At 47.1% G+C, this 19,835-nt stretch overlaps 1 protein-coding gene across 1 annotated transcript; it reads right to left on the minus strand.

The window, feature by feature from the left end:
- Window positions 1–950: 950 nt before the first annotated feature.
- On the minus strand, window positions 951–7,362 carry LOC125906820 (uncharacterized). Its single transcript, XM_049607354.1, has 3 exons — window positions 3,192–7,362; window positions 1,864–2,408; window positions 951–968 (listed from the first exon to the last, which is right to left on the minus strand). Exons 1-3 carry the CDS (start codon window positions 7,360–7,362, stop codon window positions 951–953), a joined length of 4,734 nt encoding a protein of 1,577 aa, XP_049463311.1.
- Window positions 7,363–19,835: the final 12,473 nt, after the last annotated feature.

Below are 19,835 nucleotides of genomic sequence, written 5' to 3' on the forward strand. Positions count from 1 at the left end.
AGCATACCCCCGAACGTGCATCCCTTCGGCATGACGGACCGATAAATGCACCCCTGGCTTTCGACGCTTCCAGCGGATGTCTTTGGGCGCGGGATATTAGACGGTAGCGCGAGCATTTCGCGGATAAGCGATGCTCGCGAACCACCACAACTAGCGAAAGACAGAAGAAAAAATAAGTTGTAATCAAAAGCCGGGGCAACGAAAGGATACCGCTCGACCGGTTCCGATCAATTCGGTGATGTTGTGCCGGGATCTGTAGAGTATGGGCATCATTTTTTTGTGATTCGTAAATTACAGCGCATCCCGCTGGATTTCCTCTTTGTTGTATAATGCGAGCATCTGAAGAAGGTGATATTTATTGCCACCGGTTTTTCAACATTTCGGGTTTTTGTTTTGCTGCTATCTGTTTCGTAAGCAATCAGAATCAGAAAGCAAGAATCGCGTTCAAAATACTTTCTTTCTGTTTTCGGAGTTTTCAATAATCCGGTTCGGAATTAGATACACACAAAACGTACAGATGGATTTAGAGCAAACGAACGCTGGAAAACTTGTCCTCAAGACGTAGGGAAATGGATTTGCTACGGGATTTTAATTATGATTTGTGTTCTTAGCTAAAATAAGTGAGAGCGTTCTTACAGCGCCTTTCAACTAAATCTAATATCGTTAGTCACATAGTTTGCAAAACGAACGATCTGAAACTTTAGATAGAGGGAAACAGTTTAACAGACTGTGCAAAGTTTGGAAAGATTCCACCCTCGAATATCTTAATGATCTTAATGTTTCATTAAAGAAATACAGGAAATAAATAAGCTTACTAAGACTCGAATTTCACGTGGTCCAGTCGTCAACTTACACGACTGAAAAGCAAGTCCATCGCGGGCTCTATCCACGTATGTTATGGATAATGCATAATTCATTTATAGCCAAAAACGATAGTGGTACAGGTAGGCTTATAATGGTTGTTGCACCTAAGGAGAAGAATCGTAACAACAAGTTACAAGGTGTCCCCCAGTAAATTGTCCAAGGTTCTTACAGTTTCCAAAAATTTGATGAACCTAACTGACAGATTAAGTGGTACAGGCAGGCTTATAACGGTTGTTGCACCAAACAAAAAAAAGCAGAAGAATCGTATCAACAAGCTGCAAGGTGTCCCCCAGTCAATTGTCCAAGGTTCTTACTGTTTCCAAAAAATTGATGAACCTAATTGAACGATTCATTGACTAAGAGCCTGGGAAACCCATGTGTAAGCACAAGGAGGCGCGTAGTAGGCGTTTGTGAGTTCAGTTTTAACAATACCTTTATTTTCACGGAAAAGATTGACGAAAGTTGAACTATGTACTTAAGCAAATCTAATCAATTAGAGCAAAGTAAGAAAGCAGTGAAAAATTAAGAACTACAAAAAAGGTTCGCCTATCGCTCTCTGCCAACCCGTTCCCTGCTCGTACGCTTGCCGAATGCCCTGCGATATCCCGAACCCGAACCTCTTCCTTTTCGGCCTCTCGAGCACTCACCCACACACACGTGTGGTGTTCATCGCGCTCCGGCCACGATCGGGTTCGCCCGATCATTTCTAACTCGCTGCAAATTTCGCCCGGTTTGGTAGATAATTGCAGGGCTCGCCCAAGTTCTTTTCGTAACATCCCCCAGCCCGTGACCAATACGCTATTTGTCACCCTTTCTTATCTCTAATAAGGCAAGTTTAGCCGCCGGCCTTCTGAGGGTCCCTGTGTTTGTTCGCACCCAAGCTTGTCGTATCCGCCCGTCGGCTCCCGAAACCACTCGTTCTACTATCCCTCTCTTCCACTGATTCCTAGCGCCACCGTCGACTATCAGAACAATGTCTCCAACCTCAATCTCTCTCACAGTCTCAAACCATTTGCTTTGCCGTGCCAACACCGGAAGATACTCTTTTATCCACCGTCTCCAAAACCCGTCCAGGATATGTTGCACCATTTTCCAGTTGCTCCGTAACCCCGTCTGAAGGCTAGTCGGTGCCACCGGTCTCTGCTTCACTCCCGATGAACTGCCCAGCAAGAAGTGGTTAGGAGTAAGAGACTCCTGATCCGCCGATTCCAGCGGGATGTACGTCAGTGGGCGTGTGTTGATCATTCCCTCCGCTTCCACTATCACCGTAAGCAGCGTCTCGTCATCAGGTGTACGCTGTAGTTCTGTCATAGTACTCATCGCAGCCTTCACCGATCGCACCATGCGTTCCCATACCCCTCCCATATGGGGTGCGCCAGGGGGGTTGAACGTCCATCGGGTGTTCGCGTTGGTAAAGGTCGCAGCTAAGGCATCGTTGCGCTCGTCGATTTCCTTCCTTAGCTGCTGGCTGGCTCCCACGAAATTCGTCCCGTTGTCGCTGAACACCTCAACGGGAGCGCCTCTCCTGGCCACAAAGCGTCTCACTGCCAAAATACAGGAATCTGTGGAAAGACTACTCACAACTTCTAAATGAATTGCTCTTATGGTTAGGCATGTGAAAAGCGCCACCCATCGTTTCTCCTGTGCTCTTCCTCTCCTCACCAACAGCGGTCCAAAGTAGTCCAGTCCCACAAATGTGAACGGCCTCACGAATGCAGTGAGCCGCTGTTTCGGTAATGGAGCCATCGGGGGGATCTGTGGCAATGTTCGTCGTATATGGCAGAACACGCATTGCCGAACCACTTTTGAAACCAACCGTCTCATCTTTGGGATCTGGAAATACTGCCTCAGCTCGTTCACCACGGTTTCGTTATTGGCGTGTCGAAACCGGCGATGAAATTTGTCCACCAGCAGGTGGGTTATCCATGCGTCACGTGGCAATACGATTGGGTACCTGGCAGCATATGGCAGTTCCGGAGCTGCTCCAATCCGTCCCCGCATGCGCAAAACACCACGCTCATCCGCGTAGGGTAAGAGACCATAGATAGGACTTTCCTTAGGCACGGTACTCCTTCCTGTTCCCTCACCGACACTCAGGACTCGTACTTCATCCTGAAAATATTCCCCTTGCGCTTGCTTCCACGCGATCGTCTCCGCTCTCTCCAATTCGTCTTGAGAGAGGATCCCAAGGTGTAGAGGGGCTCCTCCCACCTTTCTCATCAAATTGTCCACGTACCTGACAATCCACGCCAACGTCCTGATCATTCTTTCCAGGCGGCTGAAGCGTTCAGCTTTTAGAGGGAGAAGTCCAGGATTCAACTTCTCACGGTGAAGGTTGACCCGCCGTATCTCTTCCTCCGGAGTAGTTGAAACGAGTCTTCTCGTCGGCCAAGACTCTTCATCCTGCAGCAGAAATGATGGACCCTGGAACCAAATGCCATCCCAGTTGAAGTTCGCACGCCCTTTCCATTTGGTAGCTTCGTCTGCTGGATTGTCCTGAGTGGGCACCCATCGCCACTCATTCACGTTGGTGTTCTCCTGAATCTCCGCCACTCTATTCGCGACAAATGGCCTGTAATTCCTAGGGTCGGCATGTATCCATGATAGCGCCACCGTGCTGTCCGTCCAGAGCACCCGTTTTTTAACAGGAATCGGGTGATGCTGTTCCGTGGACTTCAGAAGCCGTGCACCTAACAAGCAGGCTTGTAACTCCATCTTTGCTATCGTCAAAGGCTTCAGAGGAGCAACCTTTGCCTTTCCGCATAGCATGGTACAATGCGGTTCTCCTTCAGAATCGACGACCCGTAAATACAGCACGCAAGCGTACGCTAGCTGGCTGGCATCCACAAACAAGTGTAGCTCCGCATTCTCGTACACTTTCTCTCGTGCCTCCGGGAAGTAGCACCTCGGAATCCTAAGCTGGGCTATCAGAGGAAAAACATCCACCCATCTACGCCAATCTCGCATTTGACTGGGACTGATGGCCTCATCCCAACCGGTACCAGCTCGCCAAAGGTCTTGAATCAAGATCCTTCCATGGATGGTAAAATTTGCCAACAGTCCAAGCGGATCAAAAAGTGACATCACGCATTTGAGCACTTCTCGCTTGGTAGGGGTACGCTCTGTCTCAAATATCTCCGCCATTCCCACGCACGCCTGCGTGTAAAAGGACAATTGGTCCGAGCTCGGGTTCCATCGCAATCCGAGCACCCGTTCTCCATCATCCGTCGTAGAGGTCAAACTCTTCATACCGGGACTGGAGCTTTCGCCGCCCAGCCGTTCTAAAACAACCGGATTGTTGGAAACCCAGTTCCGGAGTACGAACCCGCCGTTCGAGAAGATTCCCCTGACTTCTCTGGATACTCGACTGGCTTCTTCGAGTGTTCCGAAACTATCCAAATAGTCGTCGACATACGTGCTGGTCAAGATGCCACGTACGGCACGAGGGTATTTTTCGGCATGTTCCCTGGCGTTCCGGTTTTTCACGTATTGTGCGGTGGCTGGGGAGCAGGCTGACCCAAAGGTAACGACGTCCACGAAATATGTTGCGATATCGTCAGCAGGATCTTCCCGCCACAGGAACCGCTGCGCATGCTTGTCTTCGTCGCGCATGCGTATTTGCAGGAACATTTCCTTGACATCAGCGCACACCGCTATCCCGTACATTCGAAACCGGAAAAGCACCCCTGGCAAAGAAATTAACTCGTCCGGCCCCTTCAGCAACATGTCATTTAGGGACGTACCTTGTACCTTAGCAGCGGCGTCCCAGATGATGCGCACCTTCCCTGGCTTCTTCGGATTGGTAATCACTCCCAACGGCAGGTACCAAATTCGCTTCGAATTACACTCTGCAAGCTCAGCAGACGTTGCCTTGTGGATGTAACCCTTTTCCATCATATCGGCTATGTGATGGTGCACCACGGTTTTCAGCTTAGGGTCACGTTCCATTCTTCTTTCCAGGCATTCCAGCCTGCGACGCGCCATACCCAAGCTCGAAGGAAGCTCCACGTTGTCTGTCTTCCACAACAGACCGCTTTCAAACCGATTACCAATCCGCACCGTCGTTGTTTCCAGGATCGTCAGTGCCCTTCGTTCATCTGGATCAGGCACGTCACTGGAGACAGTCCCGAGTTGCTCCAACTCATAAAACTTGCGTAAGGCCCCCTGGATGGTGGTGTTTTCGTCCGATGCTCCACACTCGCACATATGCAGCACCCTTCCGATTTGGCTTTCAGCCGTCTTTCCGTACACGCACCATCCAAGCCGAGTCTTTACGGCAACCGGTTCCCCTGCAAGGCCTTCACGCGTCTTCAGCGGCACCGCCAATCGAAGGTTGTCCAGCCCGATCAACAACTGAGGCCGAGCATCACGGTACTCTGGTAATGGCAGCTGCTTAAGATGGTCCCATCTCTTGTCATCCATCGTGAAAGTTTGCTGTGGGAGGCTAAGGCTGGTGACAGTCCGCACAGCTTTCAGGGTGAACCTTTTTGTCGACGTCACAGGTCCGATCTGTAAATCGATCATCATCGACGCCGGCTCGACCCTAGTCGTATCACCTGTCCACTTGATACATAGAGGTCGTCTATCTCCCTTCACCCCTAACTGCTTTGCCAGGTCTTCGTCCATCAGCGTCATTGACGAACCTTCGTCCAGGAACGCGAAGGTTTTTATCATCACTCCGGGTCCATACGCTGTTACTGGAACGATTCTAAAAAGCGCCGACATCGGATTCGACTGATGATAATTATTTATTACCTGGTGCGTCTGACTTCCACTGGTTCTCGGGAAGTGCCGCCGTTCTCGGTCTGCAGTAGAAGGCGACTCTATTGATGCATCCGGGTCGTGTAGAAGCGCGTGATGTCGGAATGCACAATCGTTGATTCCACAACGAGAGCGATTTTTGCACGATCGCCAATTGTGCTTCTCCAGGCAGCTAAAGCACACCGATAGCTCACGCGCTCGCCTCCATCGATCCTTTACCGGCAGTCCTCGAAAATTAGTGCATGTCGACAATACATGCCCCGCGACGTTACAGGATACACACTGCCTCTCAGCCGCGCTTGACGTTGTCGCTCCATCTGGATCCACGTGCGCGTGGACGTAGCCCTTCGTAGGCCTTCCCTTGCTGGTCCCGCGCACTGAAGGAGAGTCAATTGTCGTCAGCCTCGCAGCGTCTTCAGCCAAATCCTCCATGTAGTCGCTGAATGTGGACAGATCTACCGAGGTCATTCCGCGGATGTGATGCGACCAACGTAACTGTTGATCCGTTGGTAACTTGCCGACCACCTCTTGCAGCAAGAGCGGGTTGGTGATATGCGCACGTTCACCAGCCGCAACCATATGGTCCACCATACACTGCACTGCTTCCCCATACTCGACTAAACTGTCCAGCTTGTCAGTTTGGGGTGCCGGAATCTTCCGCACCTTCTCGATGAATGTTTTAATTAAGTGCACCGGCCGCCCATATTTGGAACGTAGCTTCTCGATGACCTGCGGAACTACGTCCGGTAACACCAATCGACTCCGAACAGCTTCGAGGGCAGGTCCTTTCAGGCACTTTTGCAGGCGCAGCATATTCTCCCAATTCGAGTATCCACATCGCCTGGTAGTATACTCGTAGTGCGATATAAAAATTGGCCACTCAGCGGGATCACCGGAGAAAACTGGGAGCTCTTTAGAAACCATGTGCCGCGCAGCCTCTTGTCGTGGAGTTAGGTCTGGTTCCTCTTTTTCTTCTTCGCTGCGTTTCACTGTTCTCTTTTCAGTCTGAAAAGAGTTAAGTTGTGGTGAAATTGAAAAAGACTTATTTTCCCCAAACCCGAGAAGTGCCTCTTCCTCCTGCACGAACTTCAGCTGCAGTTCAAGCTCCATGCGCCGTTTCTCCACCTCCTGTCGCCGCTTCAGCACGGCGAGTTGACGTGCCACGTCATCACTTGCCGCATCCAGGTTGAGGTTAGGACACGATCCTCTGTGCACGATGTTCGATGAGACAGACGTTTTACCTCCGTCGGCCTCATCGAGCGATGAAAGCGGTCGCCTCTTTGGTGTCATGACCGGGCGCACCCCGCCTTCCGTCGCAGCATCCTGGTTGAGGTTATGTACGGGTCCCCCTGCCACGTGGGTCGATGTTCCTGGCGCTATCTCGTCGTTGGCCTCATCGAGCGATAAAAGCGGCCGCCTCTGTGGGTTTGTAACCGGGCGCGCCTCGCCATCCGTCGCTGCTTCCAAACTAAGGTTATGAACGAGATCCCCATCCACGTGTTTCGAGGTTCCTTCCTTGGGCTCCTTATTGCCCCCGCGTGGCGATGATTGCTCTCTTAGCGTCTTCCTGGCACACTCCTCGCACAACCACGCACATTTCTCCACGGCTTCTACGGATGCCGTTATACCGGCACACGAGAAGTGCCACCACGCATCACATTCATCGCACTGCACGTACAAAGTGTCGTCGACCTGGTTACCGCAAGCCTTGCAACCACGTGCTTTCTTCGGTCCCATTGTTCTTCACTATTACACTTAACGCACTGAAGAACCCTTTTTTGTAGGCAAAAGAGTGTAAGCACAAGGAGGCGCGTAGTAGGCGTTTGTGAGTTCAGTTTTAACAATACCTTTATTTTCACGGAAAAGATTGACGAAAGTTGAACTATGTACTTAAGCAAATCTAATCAATTAGAGCAAAGTAAGAAAGCAGTGAAAAATTAAGAACTACAAAAAAGGTTCGCCTATCGCTCTCTGCCAACCCGTTCCCTGCTCGTACGCTTGCCGAATGCCCTGCGATATCCCGAACCCGAACCTCTTCCTTTTCGGCCTCTCGAGCACTCACCCACACACACGTGTGGTGTTCATCGCGCTCCGGCCACGATCGGGTTCGCCCGATCATTTCTAACTCGCTGCAAATTTCGCCCGGTTTGGTAGATAATTGCAGGGCTCGCCCAAGTTCTTTTCGTAACACCATGGGAAACCTTGTATCTCAAGGAACTAAAATATTATTACGATATTATAATTTAATCAATTATTCATCAAAACTTGTAAAGTTTCTTGAGATAAGCGATAGATCATGTGTTTGTCATTTAAGCATACAAATGTATAGAATGCTTGATATTTTAAAATGAACAACGATCTTAGGCACTCGCGAATTGCAACACTCCAACAAGTCCTTACGCTTCAATTCCAATGCACGGGGTTTCCGAAACTCACGCCAATCATTTGTCATTCCTGAGCACAACCTTCCGTCGGAAGCTGAGTTTCCAAATGGGTACTTAGACCACCTCAAACACACACATTCAAAAACATTTTTGCACTCACCGGCGGGTTCAACAGACTCGTTACAATGGAAGATGAATATAAATGACTTTTCGTCTGCTTCCGACTGCATCTTCCTGTGCTGCTGTGGAGAAATGTGCGAAAATGGTACGATTCGGATACGCGGGTGAAAGGGAAATCCAACACGGAAAGCAACCCAAAAATCCCGACCACCCAACTTGTTTCCATTTTCCATTTGCCCACCCTCGCACCTTAGCTTCCCACTCCCTGCACCTTGGTGGGCTTTATGTATTGCCAGTGCGCGCGCGAATTCACGCGTCTGCATTAAATTGCATCATTTTTCACACGCGATTTGTGTCATAAGCACTTGTTCCCGGGGCAACGTGCGTGCCGTGATAATGGTGCTGCCGAGATGCTATCCCGTGAGCAAACCTTACAGCTCGCCGCGATGCGATGGTGACACTTTGTGCAATCTCGCCTTTTAGGTTTGTTGCAAATCGTTTCGTTTCCATCCTGCAAGCTAGTATGTAGGGTGGAGTTGGGGGGTTGGTGATAAAAAATGAAGTTGCGAAATTTGATCTCCAGCATCGAGATGCTGCACAATGGTTCCGGAGAGTGGGGATGGGGAAACCATTGGCATTGTTGCCGGTGTGAAAAGAGGTAATTGACTGTGATTTTGAAGCAAGAGAACGGGCAAACGACGAAACGAAATGGGTGACAGTCGTGCGAAACGATTGATGATTATTTTGACGCACCGTCTGCATAATGTCCTAATGGTTTTGTGCCGCTGTGCCTTGATAATTCGGCGCCCAGAACTACCGAGCGGTTTATCGAAAGAAGGGCTGTGGAAGGTGAGCAGATAAGCGCTGGACCGGAAGCAGCGGACTTGCAAATTGAAATTTCATATCCAGCGTAATGGGCACCGAGGAAATTCGCTGCTTGTAAGCACTTTGAATCGATTCCCAAACGCTTAATGCATTCATATCTACGACTACTGCTGCTGCTTCTGCTTAGTAGCGTGGCAGCGCATCCCCACTTAAGCGATGATGTTCGCGTTGGCGTCCCCTCGCGAAACGTTTCCGCGGCACGGGGCGATGGAAGCCCTCGAGAGTACACGAAAATCAAATCAAATAAATCCGATGAATAGCAAATATTTGCCTATCAATATTCACGCGAATCGATTCCACTGCACCAGAACCGAAACGGTACCATCGCGAAGAGCTGCTTTAGAAGGGAATCGGTTCTTGTCTACTCTGCGTCCGTGCAGAACAAATGAAATTTAAGAGCACCAGCGTCACAGTTTCATTCGATTCAAATTATGATTCCATCATATTCTCCAGCAACCGTTCGTGCGCTGTGTGTGCCGCTTCTGCTACCGTGGTGTGTTTGCACTGAGGAACAAATAAGTTATCATTATTATTAGACTAGCTGCGATGGGTGTTTGGAAAGGATGTCTAGCTCTGCGGAAACCGTGGAAAGGATACGACTTTTCCTCCCGTTCGAGGGCAATCATCCTCCAGTCAACAGTGCGAATATTCTGCTCTATTCTGGAGCAATGTTTTCGAATCTGATTACTATTACTGCCAACCGGTACCATCTGGTGGAAGCATAATGTGTGAAGTGTATGGTGCTGTTAGGCGATAGGTTTTTGGTGAAAATAGTTTTACAATGTTTACAGCTGCAAACAATGGCGAGAAGGAACTGTAGGTAAAGGATATCAAATTCGATTGAAAGAAAACTGATAGAATAGAAGTGGTTTAAGTGCTTCAAGAAGATGTAAATTGAATATATAAAGTAAAAAAGTTAAAGATAGTACCATTTAAAAACAATATTCTAAAAAAAAACATAATTACAAATGTGTAGAACAAAATAAAGTATTCAAAAAAAACAAACATCTAATAATAAAACTTATTCCAATGTAATGAAACAGTACAATATATAATAAAAACATCCGAAGTATGTTATAAAAATAAAAGAAGACAATAGTTTTGAAACAAAAGAAAAGCTAGCTTCACTGACTTTGAAAAGCCAGATGTTTATAGATAGCAAAAAACAAAATCAACAAGTAAAGTAATACCCCAAGTAAAGAACACCACCACCCCTCCGCCTGAAAGACGTGACAAAATCCTTCCTTTCGCGCGTAGCTTCGGTAGCAACATTAAGAAATTGAGGCAACAATAAAAAAACAGCTACAGCAAATTTACACGCGAAGTACGCGGCCGAAATCAACACAGGGTATTACATTGTTTATTTCTCTATTATTGTTATCCTTGCTTGGTAACGTTTTTCTGCGCAAACAACGGGCAAAGGAACAGAGAAAAAGGATTAAATCCGTTCAACTGGTGATGCCGGACCCGATGGGATGTGCCGTGGATTGCGCAATGGGTGGATTTTGTGTGCCCCCTTACACGGCCTTCATCGGCCAGCTTTTCCGAGCGGGGAAGAGCGGATTAAGGCAACCAAAAACAACAACAATAACAATAACCACTGTCCCTGTGTAGGGTTGAGTACGGAACGAGGACGGATCGAATCGAACGGGATGGGGTCGTTTTGAAACGGTGCCTATCGGGCCGATTTCGTAAGCCTGTGTTGCGTTTCGCTGTTCGTTTCCATAATAATTATACACCGCTGCACAAAACAGCGGATTGCAAACTAGGTCACGCAGTAGGTGACGTGCCGTTTTTGTGCGAACTTATTTTATTAATTCGTTTTAAGACGTAAAAGCGACCGACACTATTATGCCGTGTGAATATAGAACCGTTCAGGAAGTGTACCATTTCCACTTCTCTGTAAACACACTCACACACACACACGCTGACCGTAAAAGCACAACAAATCTTTTCCACCAAATCAAACACCAGCACCGGCGGGCCAGCAAGTACATCGGTCGAATCCATTAAGATAAAGACATTGTCCCCTGGTTGCGCCCTTCGGAGAACAATAAAACAACAGCAATCAGCAACTTTTCGCCAGCGTCTGATGCTACCCCCCACCCACCCGAGGAGGAAGTGTCCTGCCCTTTTCTGTTTGCCGGTGGGGGAAAAGGTAGTGCGCATCCTTGTTCGGGGGAGGGAAAAGTTCTGTGAGCGATTGTTGTAAGCCCGTGCCAGTGGTAGTTGCTGCCGAGGCCGAGTTTAGTAAGTGAGGATGAATTTCACCGCCAAGAATTGAACGTTTCCTTCGCCAAGGTACGGCGAGACTGCCCTGACACCGCTGCTGTACGCAACACAGTAACAGTACAGTAACTAATAATAGAAAATCTATTAGCAAAATTGAACCGATAAATCTTTTCGCCAGCCCATAAAAATAAATAATAATGTCCTGTGTGTGTGTGTGTATGTTTTTTCCTTATTTTTCCCATCGTTTCAGTGAACTAGACAATGCCCGGACGCCTTGTCCCGTTTTGCCTCCGCTTCGCGGTGTTGTGTTGTGTCCGGTTGTTGCCTGCCCGAGGTGAAAGGTGCACTGGGGTTGGTTTCGTGGGATGGAAATCGTCAACCAAGCCGAAAAAGGTTCGCTGTCCACGTCAGCAGGAATCTGTACCGTCGCTCTCTCACACACGCCGGGGGATAAGCGCTCGATTCCTGAGGGCCTTGTAATCAAATTTGCCCGCATATTTATTGCACTCTTTGGGCGACTATGCTTGCCAACACACACACACGCATTTTGCGCTAATGTGTGTTTATCTGTGCGTTGGACCTTTGGGAAGGACCACCACGGAGAAGAACGGTTTTTGCAGTATGGATGGGCCAGCGAAATGTCAATAAATTTTGTTCCCATTTTGGGTGCTGCTTCTTGTTCCCCGTTGTTTACCGTGAATGGATGGAATCGACACGTACGGGAGTGAAATTTGCCTTCCACCAGAAGGTGCGATTGCGAACACATGTGTCCATTTTGGGTTCATGCGTTTGACGCTGCAATTCGCTAAATTGAGTCGTTTATTCCAAACTGTCACCGATGCTAAGTGAAGGAAGGCATCGTTGGGGAGTGAAGTACACTGCTGTGAGTAAATTTAATATACAGTGAAGAAAGTACTTTCATTTCCAAGGTTTGTAATAAATGCAATAAATACAGCATTAGCACCAACTCTCTCCCGTTTGATTGAAGCACCATCGTTTGATTGAACAAGCAATGGCCCTCACTATAATAAATGAAAAGATAAATAGCATCAAAATGTAACTGCTCGTTCTGGTATCCTTTTCACGAGTTTTTACATCCCTTGCATCGCTGGCCAAACTACAAGCCAAAAGGCACTTATAATTTATCGCGCAGCACGAAGCACCAATCGATAGCATCAGACATTTGACGACAGACATCAGGCGGAATCATAATTTATACGACCGACTTTTTGATGACTTATTCCGCCGTAGATTTTTTGAAACGCTTTCAAACGATCGCGAATGAGAGATTGTGCCGGCAGACCAACCCTTGTTTGATGATTTCTTCCCGTCCCTTGTTAACAGTACTTTATGGTATGGTATGGTGGAATGGATTCAATGCGCTTTTTTATGCTGCTAGGAATAATCGGAATGCTTTCATTCTTTTATTTTTATTTCTTCTGTCCTCACGGTTCACGTTCTGTTCCCCTTAGACCCATTTGTGGCACATTCCACCAGTTGACACAATGGGCCGATCGTGGCGTTTAATTGTGGGTGCACTTATTGAGGCTGAGGCGTGAAGAATCGCTGCGGTCTCTTCGCTTCCTTAGCATCTTTGCTCATTTCACGGCTCCGGATACCCGTGATCTATCACGATTGGAGTGGTGGTATCGTTTTCCGGTACCATCAGCGTGCCGGAAGCTGGGTGTTTTTTTACTGGCTTCTCTTTTTGTTGAAATACTTCGTACAGTAGCGTACGGCGTGTGCTGAAACCTACGAGCTTGAGCAGCCTGTGGCTTGACGCAAAGTTTTGTGCAATAAAATTGTAGTGTGGCGTTGAGTTTGATTGGGCGAAAAGTTCCGCACGGGTAATTAGACGGGGAAAGTTTTATTAATTTACAACCAAAGTTCAATACGAGTCGTTCGCGTGTATTATTTTATGGCTATTCTTAGCTTTTTTGTGGTTTGATTGAGCAAATCGAATAGAAAGAGTTTAATTGATGACGGGAGTTGTACCAAGAAAGTTTGTCAGTTTGTCCTGGCAATTTTGCCGAGTTTTGTTACTTTTGGCGCTTCTCAATGGTGCTGTCTGCATGATATTCATAGCAAAATTGAATTTGCTTTCTTGTGTCTTAAGATATTCTTTTCGATTGTGGACAATAATTAGAATCAATTTTCTCGTTCATAAATCATGGAAGATAGTTTTAAAAACCATGTTTTTCTTGGTTTGTTATCGTTTTCTGTGGAAAAAAGCATTCCACCATAAGCTCGTACATAGTAATTCAATTAAATTATCCTTCTTACTTGGCACAAAACCCAAACTACGTTAAGGTTAATTTGTCTTGCTGTTAGTTTACATGTTAGGTCCAATACGGTCCAAAATGCGTGTATTTCAACTCAGGTTGTGTATGATGCTACACATTTTAGCAGCTATTTTTAGTGCTACTTACCGGTTTCAAACTCAATGTCGTTAAAGTAAAGCACACTGGCGTAGTAGGTACCTCCTTCATACGCTATAACCTATTCGTCAATCTATCTTCTTCTTTCCTTTAAAAAGAGATTTCGCTTTCTTAGCCAAAAGAAGGGCAAGACACCCCCAGGAAAGGCAAATGTTTCTCGCTGCGAAACATCTAAATGGGATGTAATTTCCGTCACGTGGTTTTAATCGAATATTGCGAAAAATGCTTCCACATTTATCGCTGTTCTACGCTCCCCGTTCCCCTACCCCGTTTTCCCTCCTCGTACGTCGGAAGTTTCACATTCGGGCGCATCATTCATTCCGAGCTAAATTGAAGGATGTCAATTACAGTTGCTTAGCGTGGCAGCAAAGCCGTACGAAAGGAAATGGAAGGGCTGCACAAACGGGGGGATGACATAGCGACGATGTTACGGATGAGCATTACGAGCGATAGTTTAGCGCCGGCAGGGAAAAGGGTTTATCGAGCCATCGGGCCGTGCAAACTATACTTCCTTCGATCGCTTTCGGAAGTTCATAAATAAAGAAATATCGCTTCGAAATCGCTGCTTAGCACGCTTCCATCCCCAGCAGTCATTAGGAGAAAAACGCACGCCGTATCCGTATCGCGCTACGCAGGGTTATGGATTCCATACCGACTAGGGGTGTTGTTCCGTTCGCTGATCTGCTTTTGTGGCGAACTATCTTAGCATCTACGCTCTTCAAAGGCAAAAATCACTTTATTGCTATTTATTTTTACGATATTACCCGTGCACACCGTGCAAAAAGGGGTTTGCCATTCAACCAAATGTTTCCGGTCGGTGTGCGTATTGCTGCGTGCTCACTGCTATGTTTCACGCGAAGCGGTCCCGGTATTTTCCGGCTATCCGATCGCTGAAGATTCCTCGGGACGGGCAATCCTTTTACATTTTCAGTGCGCCTGAGTGCGTGCGTGTGCGTGTGTGTCTGAGGTTTTATTGCACTGAAGCAAAATGTGAAGAAAAAAACGGATGTGAAATGAAGACAGGCTTCAGCGTAATATGGCTTCCGTTTTGAGGATGAGATGCGAACTGCGAATGGTAGCAAACGCGAAGGTACGCAATATCCTGCACCGGATGCGTAATTGCTGGCGTAAGGCCGTTGCGTATTATGGTCCACCTTTTTTTTAGTGACTCGGAGAGAAGGGGAGAATCTTTGCTGTTTCGCGAAACGGTGCACTCGGTTTTTGGTGGAAAATCTGTAGCCCTTCTTTTGTCGGGATAAAAATTCGCAACAAAGAAAAATCACTCAAAAGAAGGAAACAAAAACAAGAACGCAGAGTCCACCGGTAAGGTGATTGAGTTGAAGCGTAACAATTCCCCCCGGCGGCAGGTTTTCCAACCGTACGATGGATATACGTATACACACATGGCCGGGGCAGTGGCTTGTAATGAGCGTTGTTTTTCATTTCATTGTTGACGGATGTCCCTGGTGGCTGATTTCGACGATGATCGAGTAACGATGCAGTGGGTAAGGATATCGATGAAGAATGGAACCTTTTATTGAAGGGGAAGGAAATTGCAGGAAGCTTAACAAATCAAATATGTATCGATTTGGTAGGAGATGTTTTACTTCTTTTTCGTATTGCTGACAATTGAGAACGTAGAAAACCACGTTGCTGAATCTTCAGTATCAGGATTGTGATATAACAAACATTTGTTTCTTTATCTTATTTTATGAAAGCGCTGGATAAATAGCTAAATATAAGAATAATATGAAATAAATGGATGGCTTACAGCACTGACTTGCTAGTTGATACATTACAGAAACTTTGGCCTAAAGAGAAGAACTTTTAAGGCCTAGGTACATTGCCCGTACTCGCTAGTGTATTTTCGATTTTAACTAGCGCATCTTGCGGCGGCTGACCGGCGGCTGATCATTTTGCCAAACAATTTGGAGCCGCTTCAGAAAATATGCTATTTTTCCATATTTTTTACTTAAACTGGACTAGAAAAGGTTTGCAAGCGATGGATACATGTGTTGTGCAAGTATTTCAGCCATTTTCGTGTCGAAAAACGATGAAATTTATACGTTATTTTGAGCTCCAGCACGACCATATCCTCGATGACCAAAAAAGCTTCCACCATTTCAGTAAATTTGCGTTGAAATAACTACATGAATTACAGCGAAATCTCTCTGCAGTTAATCTTCAAGGGATCGTCAGCTTAGAGAGATATTCATATTGAGGAACACTAATTAAGGTATTGCTACGAAGTATCCGAAAAACCACGGGAAAAACATGGCACCCTTTAATAAATATTTTTGTGAACTGCCATCCAAACATTCATCTTGGAGAATTTCGGCTACCAAATCGCATATGCAGCTTGAATAACATTTGCCTTAGGAAGAAATTCATCTTGAAGAGACACAAAATGTATGGAATATGACGGGACCGTCAAAATCAAAATCTTAAAGAAACAATTCATCTTGCAAAATACTGCATCTTAGAGAGATTTCACTGTAATTGCATCTGTACCATGTTGTTCTTCTATTTGGCGTAAACGTCCTACGCGGACATGCCGGCCTATACAGGCTTTCGAGATTTGATTCATTACCACGCAGCCGGATAGTCAATCCTTGCTACGGGGGAACATCCCATTCTAGGCTTGAACCCATGCCAGGCATGTTACTGAGTCGTTCGAGTTGACGACTGTACCACGGGACTGTCCATATACCATGTACCACCTGTAAATAAAATATGACTAAGGGTTGTTCAACTTGTGCATACTACAGCTACACATAAGCTTATCTCAATCTTCCTGCAATAACTAAACTACATGCGGCTACAAATAAACCAATTCAGTAGAATATCTATTTATTGTCTCGAGCCCACCACCACGATCGTTAAACTTTATCCACTTAACCCGAACTGAAGCTCTTGAACAACCTTTCCAAATCCAATTTAGACTCAGTTTTAATCACTACCATCTACGCTATAGATTCTTCCGTTAGTCGAACCCCAAAGTACGATGAAAAATCATGCTTTCTCTAATCGACCTACCCCCTACCAAGTCCCTCGGCTCGACGTGTGTGATACATATATTGCCTCCTCACTTCTCAGCGCCAACCCCCCCGGGCTTGTGACACTCGCCAAAGAGTTGTGACAGTTTAAAACGGAACCGATTGCGAAAAAGGTTCAATTCTCCTGCAACCCCGGCACACTCACCTTGCAAACCACTCCTCCCCGGCAACTGCCATCATACAGGCGCGCACGAGTGTCATTTGCATACGACAGCTGTGAAAATTAGTTGCCTGCCAGTTACGAATCCACTTTCCACTCGTGCCGTACCGTTACGCATCCCAAAATCCCGCGTGGACTCCCGTCGTTCCGCGGCACAGTTTCGCGAATTCCTGCAGCACCACCGAATGTCTTTTCCACATGTAAGGCAAAAGGGGGAAAAAAAGTTACCTTGTGCGGGAAAATTCCTGCCCTCTCTCTTCGTACCTGTATTCGTGCTGCTTGATGCTTTTGGCATTCGAATAGCTTGACATTGCTACACCGCAGCAGCCGACCCCGGGGGTTGTCCGCGAAGTCGCGAGGCCCTTCCGAAAGGCAAACCCCGCTTTCCCGGCAGGGTTTCGGTTTACGCGCTTACCGCGAACCCGAATTCTTATGCAAATGAATAAATCAAAATCTATAAATTATTGAATCTTTCTACACTCGCTGATGCGGGGAAAGGGGGAAGCAAAACGGCCCACCTTTCTTTAGTTTGCACCCGTGGCGCCGCAGGATGTTGTGCTCTGCCCAGCGTTGTTAGGCATCCTCCCAGTGTGTAAAACTATTTCAGCCCGAAACGCCACAAACGTGTGCTACGCTCTGTACCCCTCACGCAAAAGTCAACCCTTTTCACCTTCTCTCTCTCTCTCTCTCGCCGTGTAGAAAGTGGAAGCAATCGAGAAAGGCGCAAGAGCATCGCCGTCGTAGGGCCGTGGAAAGAATTAAGCATTCTCGAAAGAACATCAACAAAAGAAAATTGCTTCGCTGGTTGCCGGTCGGTTTCTATTGAATGACGATTTATTATTATTCAAATTCAATGCTGCTCAAACAGCACCGGGACTGCTGCTGGAAAGGCTTTCTCATATCCTTTCCTCTCCCCCCCCCCCCCCCATGCTCCTGTTTGCCTTATGATAGCGGAAAGAAAGCGCGAATAAAAACTGCTACCCTCAGCGAAGGAAAAATCATCCCCAAAATATGAGCAGCTTTCCTTGCTTCCCGCTCCCTACTACCACGGCTATACAATGCCCCCGAAGCTGCCGTTCCGAGGGGAAAAGAGTGGCATTAAAAAATAAACAACCGCGAAGGAATATATAGCTCGACGCGCTTCCCATTCAAGTACGGATGTAGATTTATGAAGCGTCTTAAGTGCATCGGACGGGCCTTTCATTACTGCCGGTTGCCGGTTGCCATTCATCGATTTTCCGTGCATTGTTCGGTGGTCGGAGTTCTGTCCTTGTTTTCTTCCCTTCGGCCGGCGGATTGAGCCGCGTGAAAGGAAAGTGTAAATAATACATTTTCGGAAAAATCATAACGCTCCCTCTCCTTGCGTACCGATCATAATAAGGTCTGCCAGGTTGCTGGTTCCGCAATTTGGGTGGATTTTTGCCGATTTCGATTAGATGGGAAGGCCGGCTGCCAGTCGGGATACAATTTATGCGAAACTTTTGTACGCCAAGCGGGTGAGTTTGTTCATCGGGTGTAAACAAAAGTGTTAAACAATCGTTTTGATTTCATTTTGCTAGCCTGGACTCCCGAGAAGGGATGGAAAGGATCGGTTTCCGGGCGGCATTAGGTTTCACTTCGATCATAAATGTTGTTGAAAAGTTGTACCATCCAGCGTTACGATTTCGGGATAGGGATTTTATTCGATCGAGTAAACATTATTTTATTTGTTTGCTCTTCTACCCCTTTACCATTGAACTGGGCTGAGGTTGTGTTGCGTTCATTTCTCCACAGCACAATTACACGCCAAGCGATGTAGTTAAACAGCTAAACGCGTTAAAGCGCTTAAGTATTAAATCAAAAACAACACTTTAGCGTAAGATAAGCGGAAGAATAATGATACAGTGCTGTATCTATTTAACCCTTCATTAACGAGGGCCCAAGGTTTGGGCAGCCTTATCCATCCCGTGATTGATCATTTGCGCCTCGGTGGCTAATGATCACGCGTAACCGCGCTTTCCCCCTTGCTCGGTTGACGAATAAAAGAGACAACTTACTTCCGCCGTGTCACGTCACTTAATTATCGCTCATACTATCTAAAGGGCTTCAATTAGATTTTGGGGCGCGACATCAAAAGCGGCAAATAGCATCAAAAAACCCTACGCAGCAATCACCGAGCGGTTCCCGCAACACGTTCGTCCACCCCTTTTCGCGCATGGTGGTGGCGGTGGATTGCCGGTTTCTGGGTAAAGTGGCAGTAAGAGATAGGGAGGGAGGAAAGCGGAATGTTTTTAGCGGTGGAAAAAAAATCCCAGTGGAAGGCGACCCGTTTGCTTTCTCGGCTAATTCAATTATCGCATGACCTAACGACGGTCGCTGCTCGGGTGAAAGTGACACCTACCTCACTTACCTCATCAGCCCATTCGCCACTTTCGCGCACAGTTTTGCGGTTGCAGCCACTTTTCCTGCACAGGATCTGTGTTTGTGAGTGTTTTTTTTTTTCGCAGCACAATCGTTATCCTGCCGCACGCCCGTCCGCAACATCGTCGTTAGCATCGGCGTGACGCACCGCGACGTGTGCATGTTTTGATATGTAAATTTCTTTAATTACTTCGCTCAAGAGGTTTGCACGTACATGGTACCGCCGAGCACCGATAAGCTGTGAGGTTTGTTTTTTTTAGATGTCCGCCACATTTTTCCCCTTTATCGCGCGCACTGTGATCGACGCGGTGTCAACGTGGTGTGGAAAATCTTATCAATCACTTTCACCCGACAGACAGAAGGATGCGTGCGACGGTAATACACGAACAAACCGACGGGCGACGGGAAACCTCACAATCGGTGTTGGTTTTTTTTTTGGAGCGTTGTTGGTGCCTGGCGGTGGATTATAAAGTCATCAGAACAGGAAGAGGCGGGATTGATGTCATGGGCTTAAGGTGTAGTGTTTGTTTTTGTT

Source organism: Anopheles coluzzii, chromosome 2, assembly GCF_943734685.1.
Source record: "Anopheles coluzzii chromosome 2, AcolN3, whole genome shotgun sequence".
Taxonomy (NCBI): Eukaryota; Metazoa; Arthropoda; class Insecta; order Diptera; family Culicidae; genus Anopheles; species Anopheles coluzzii.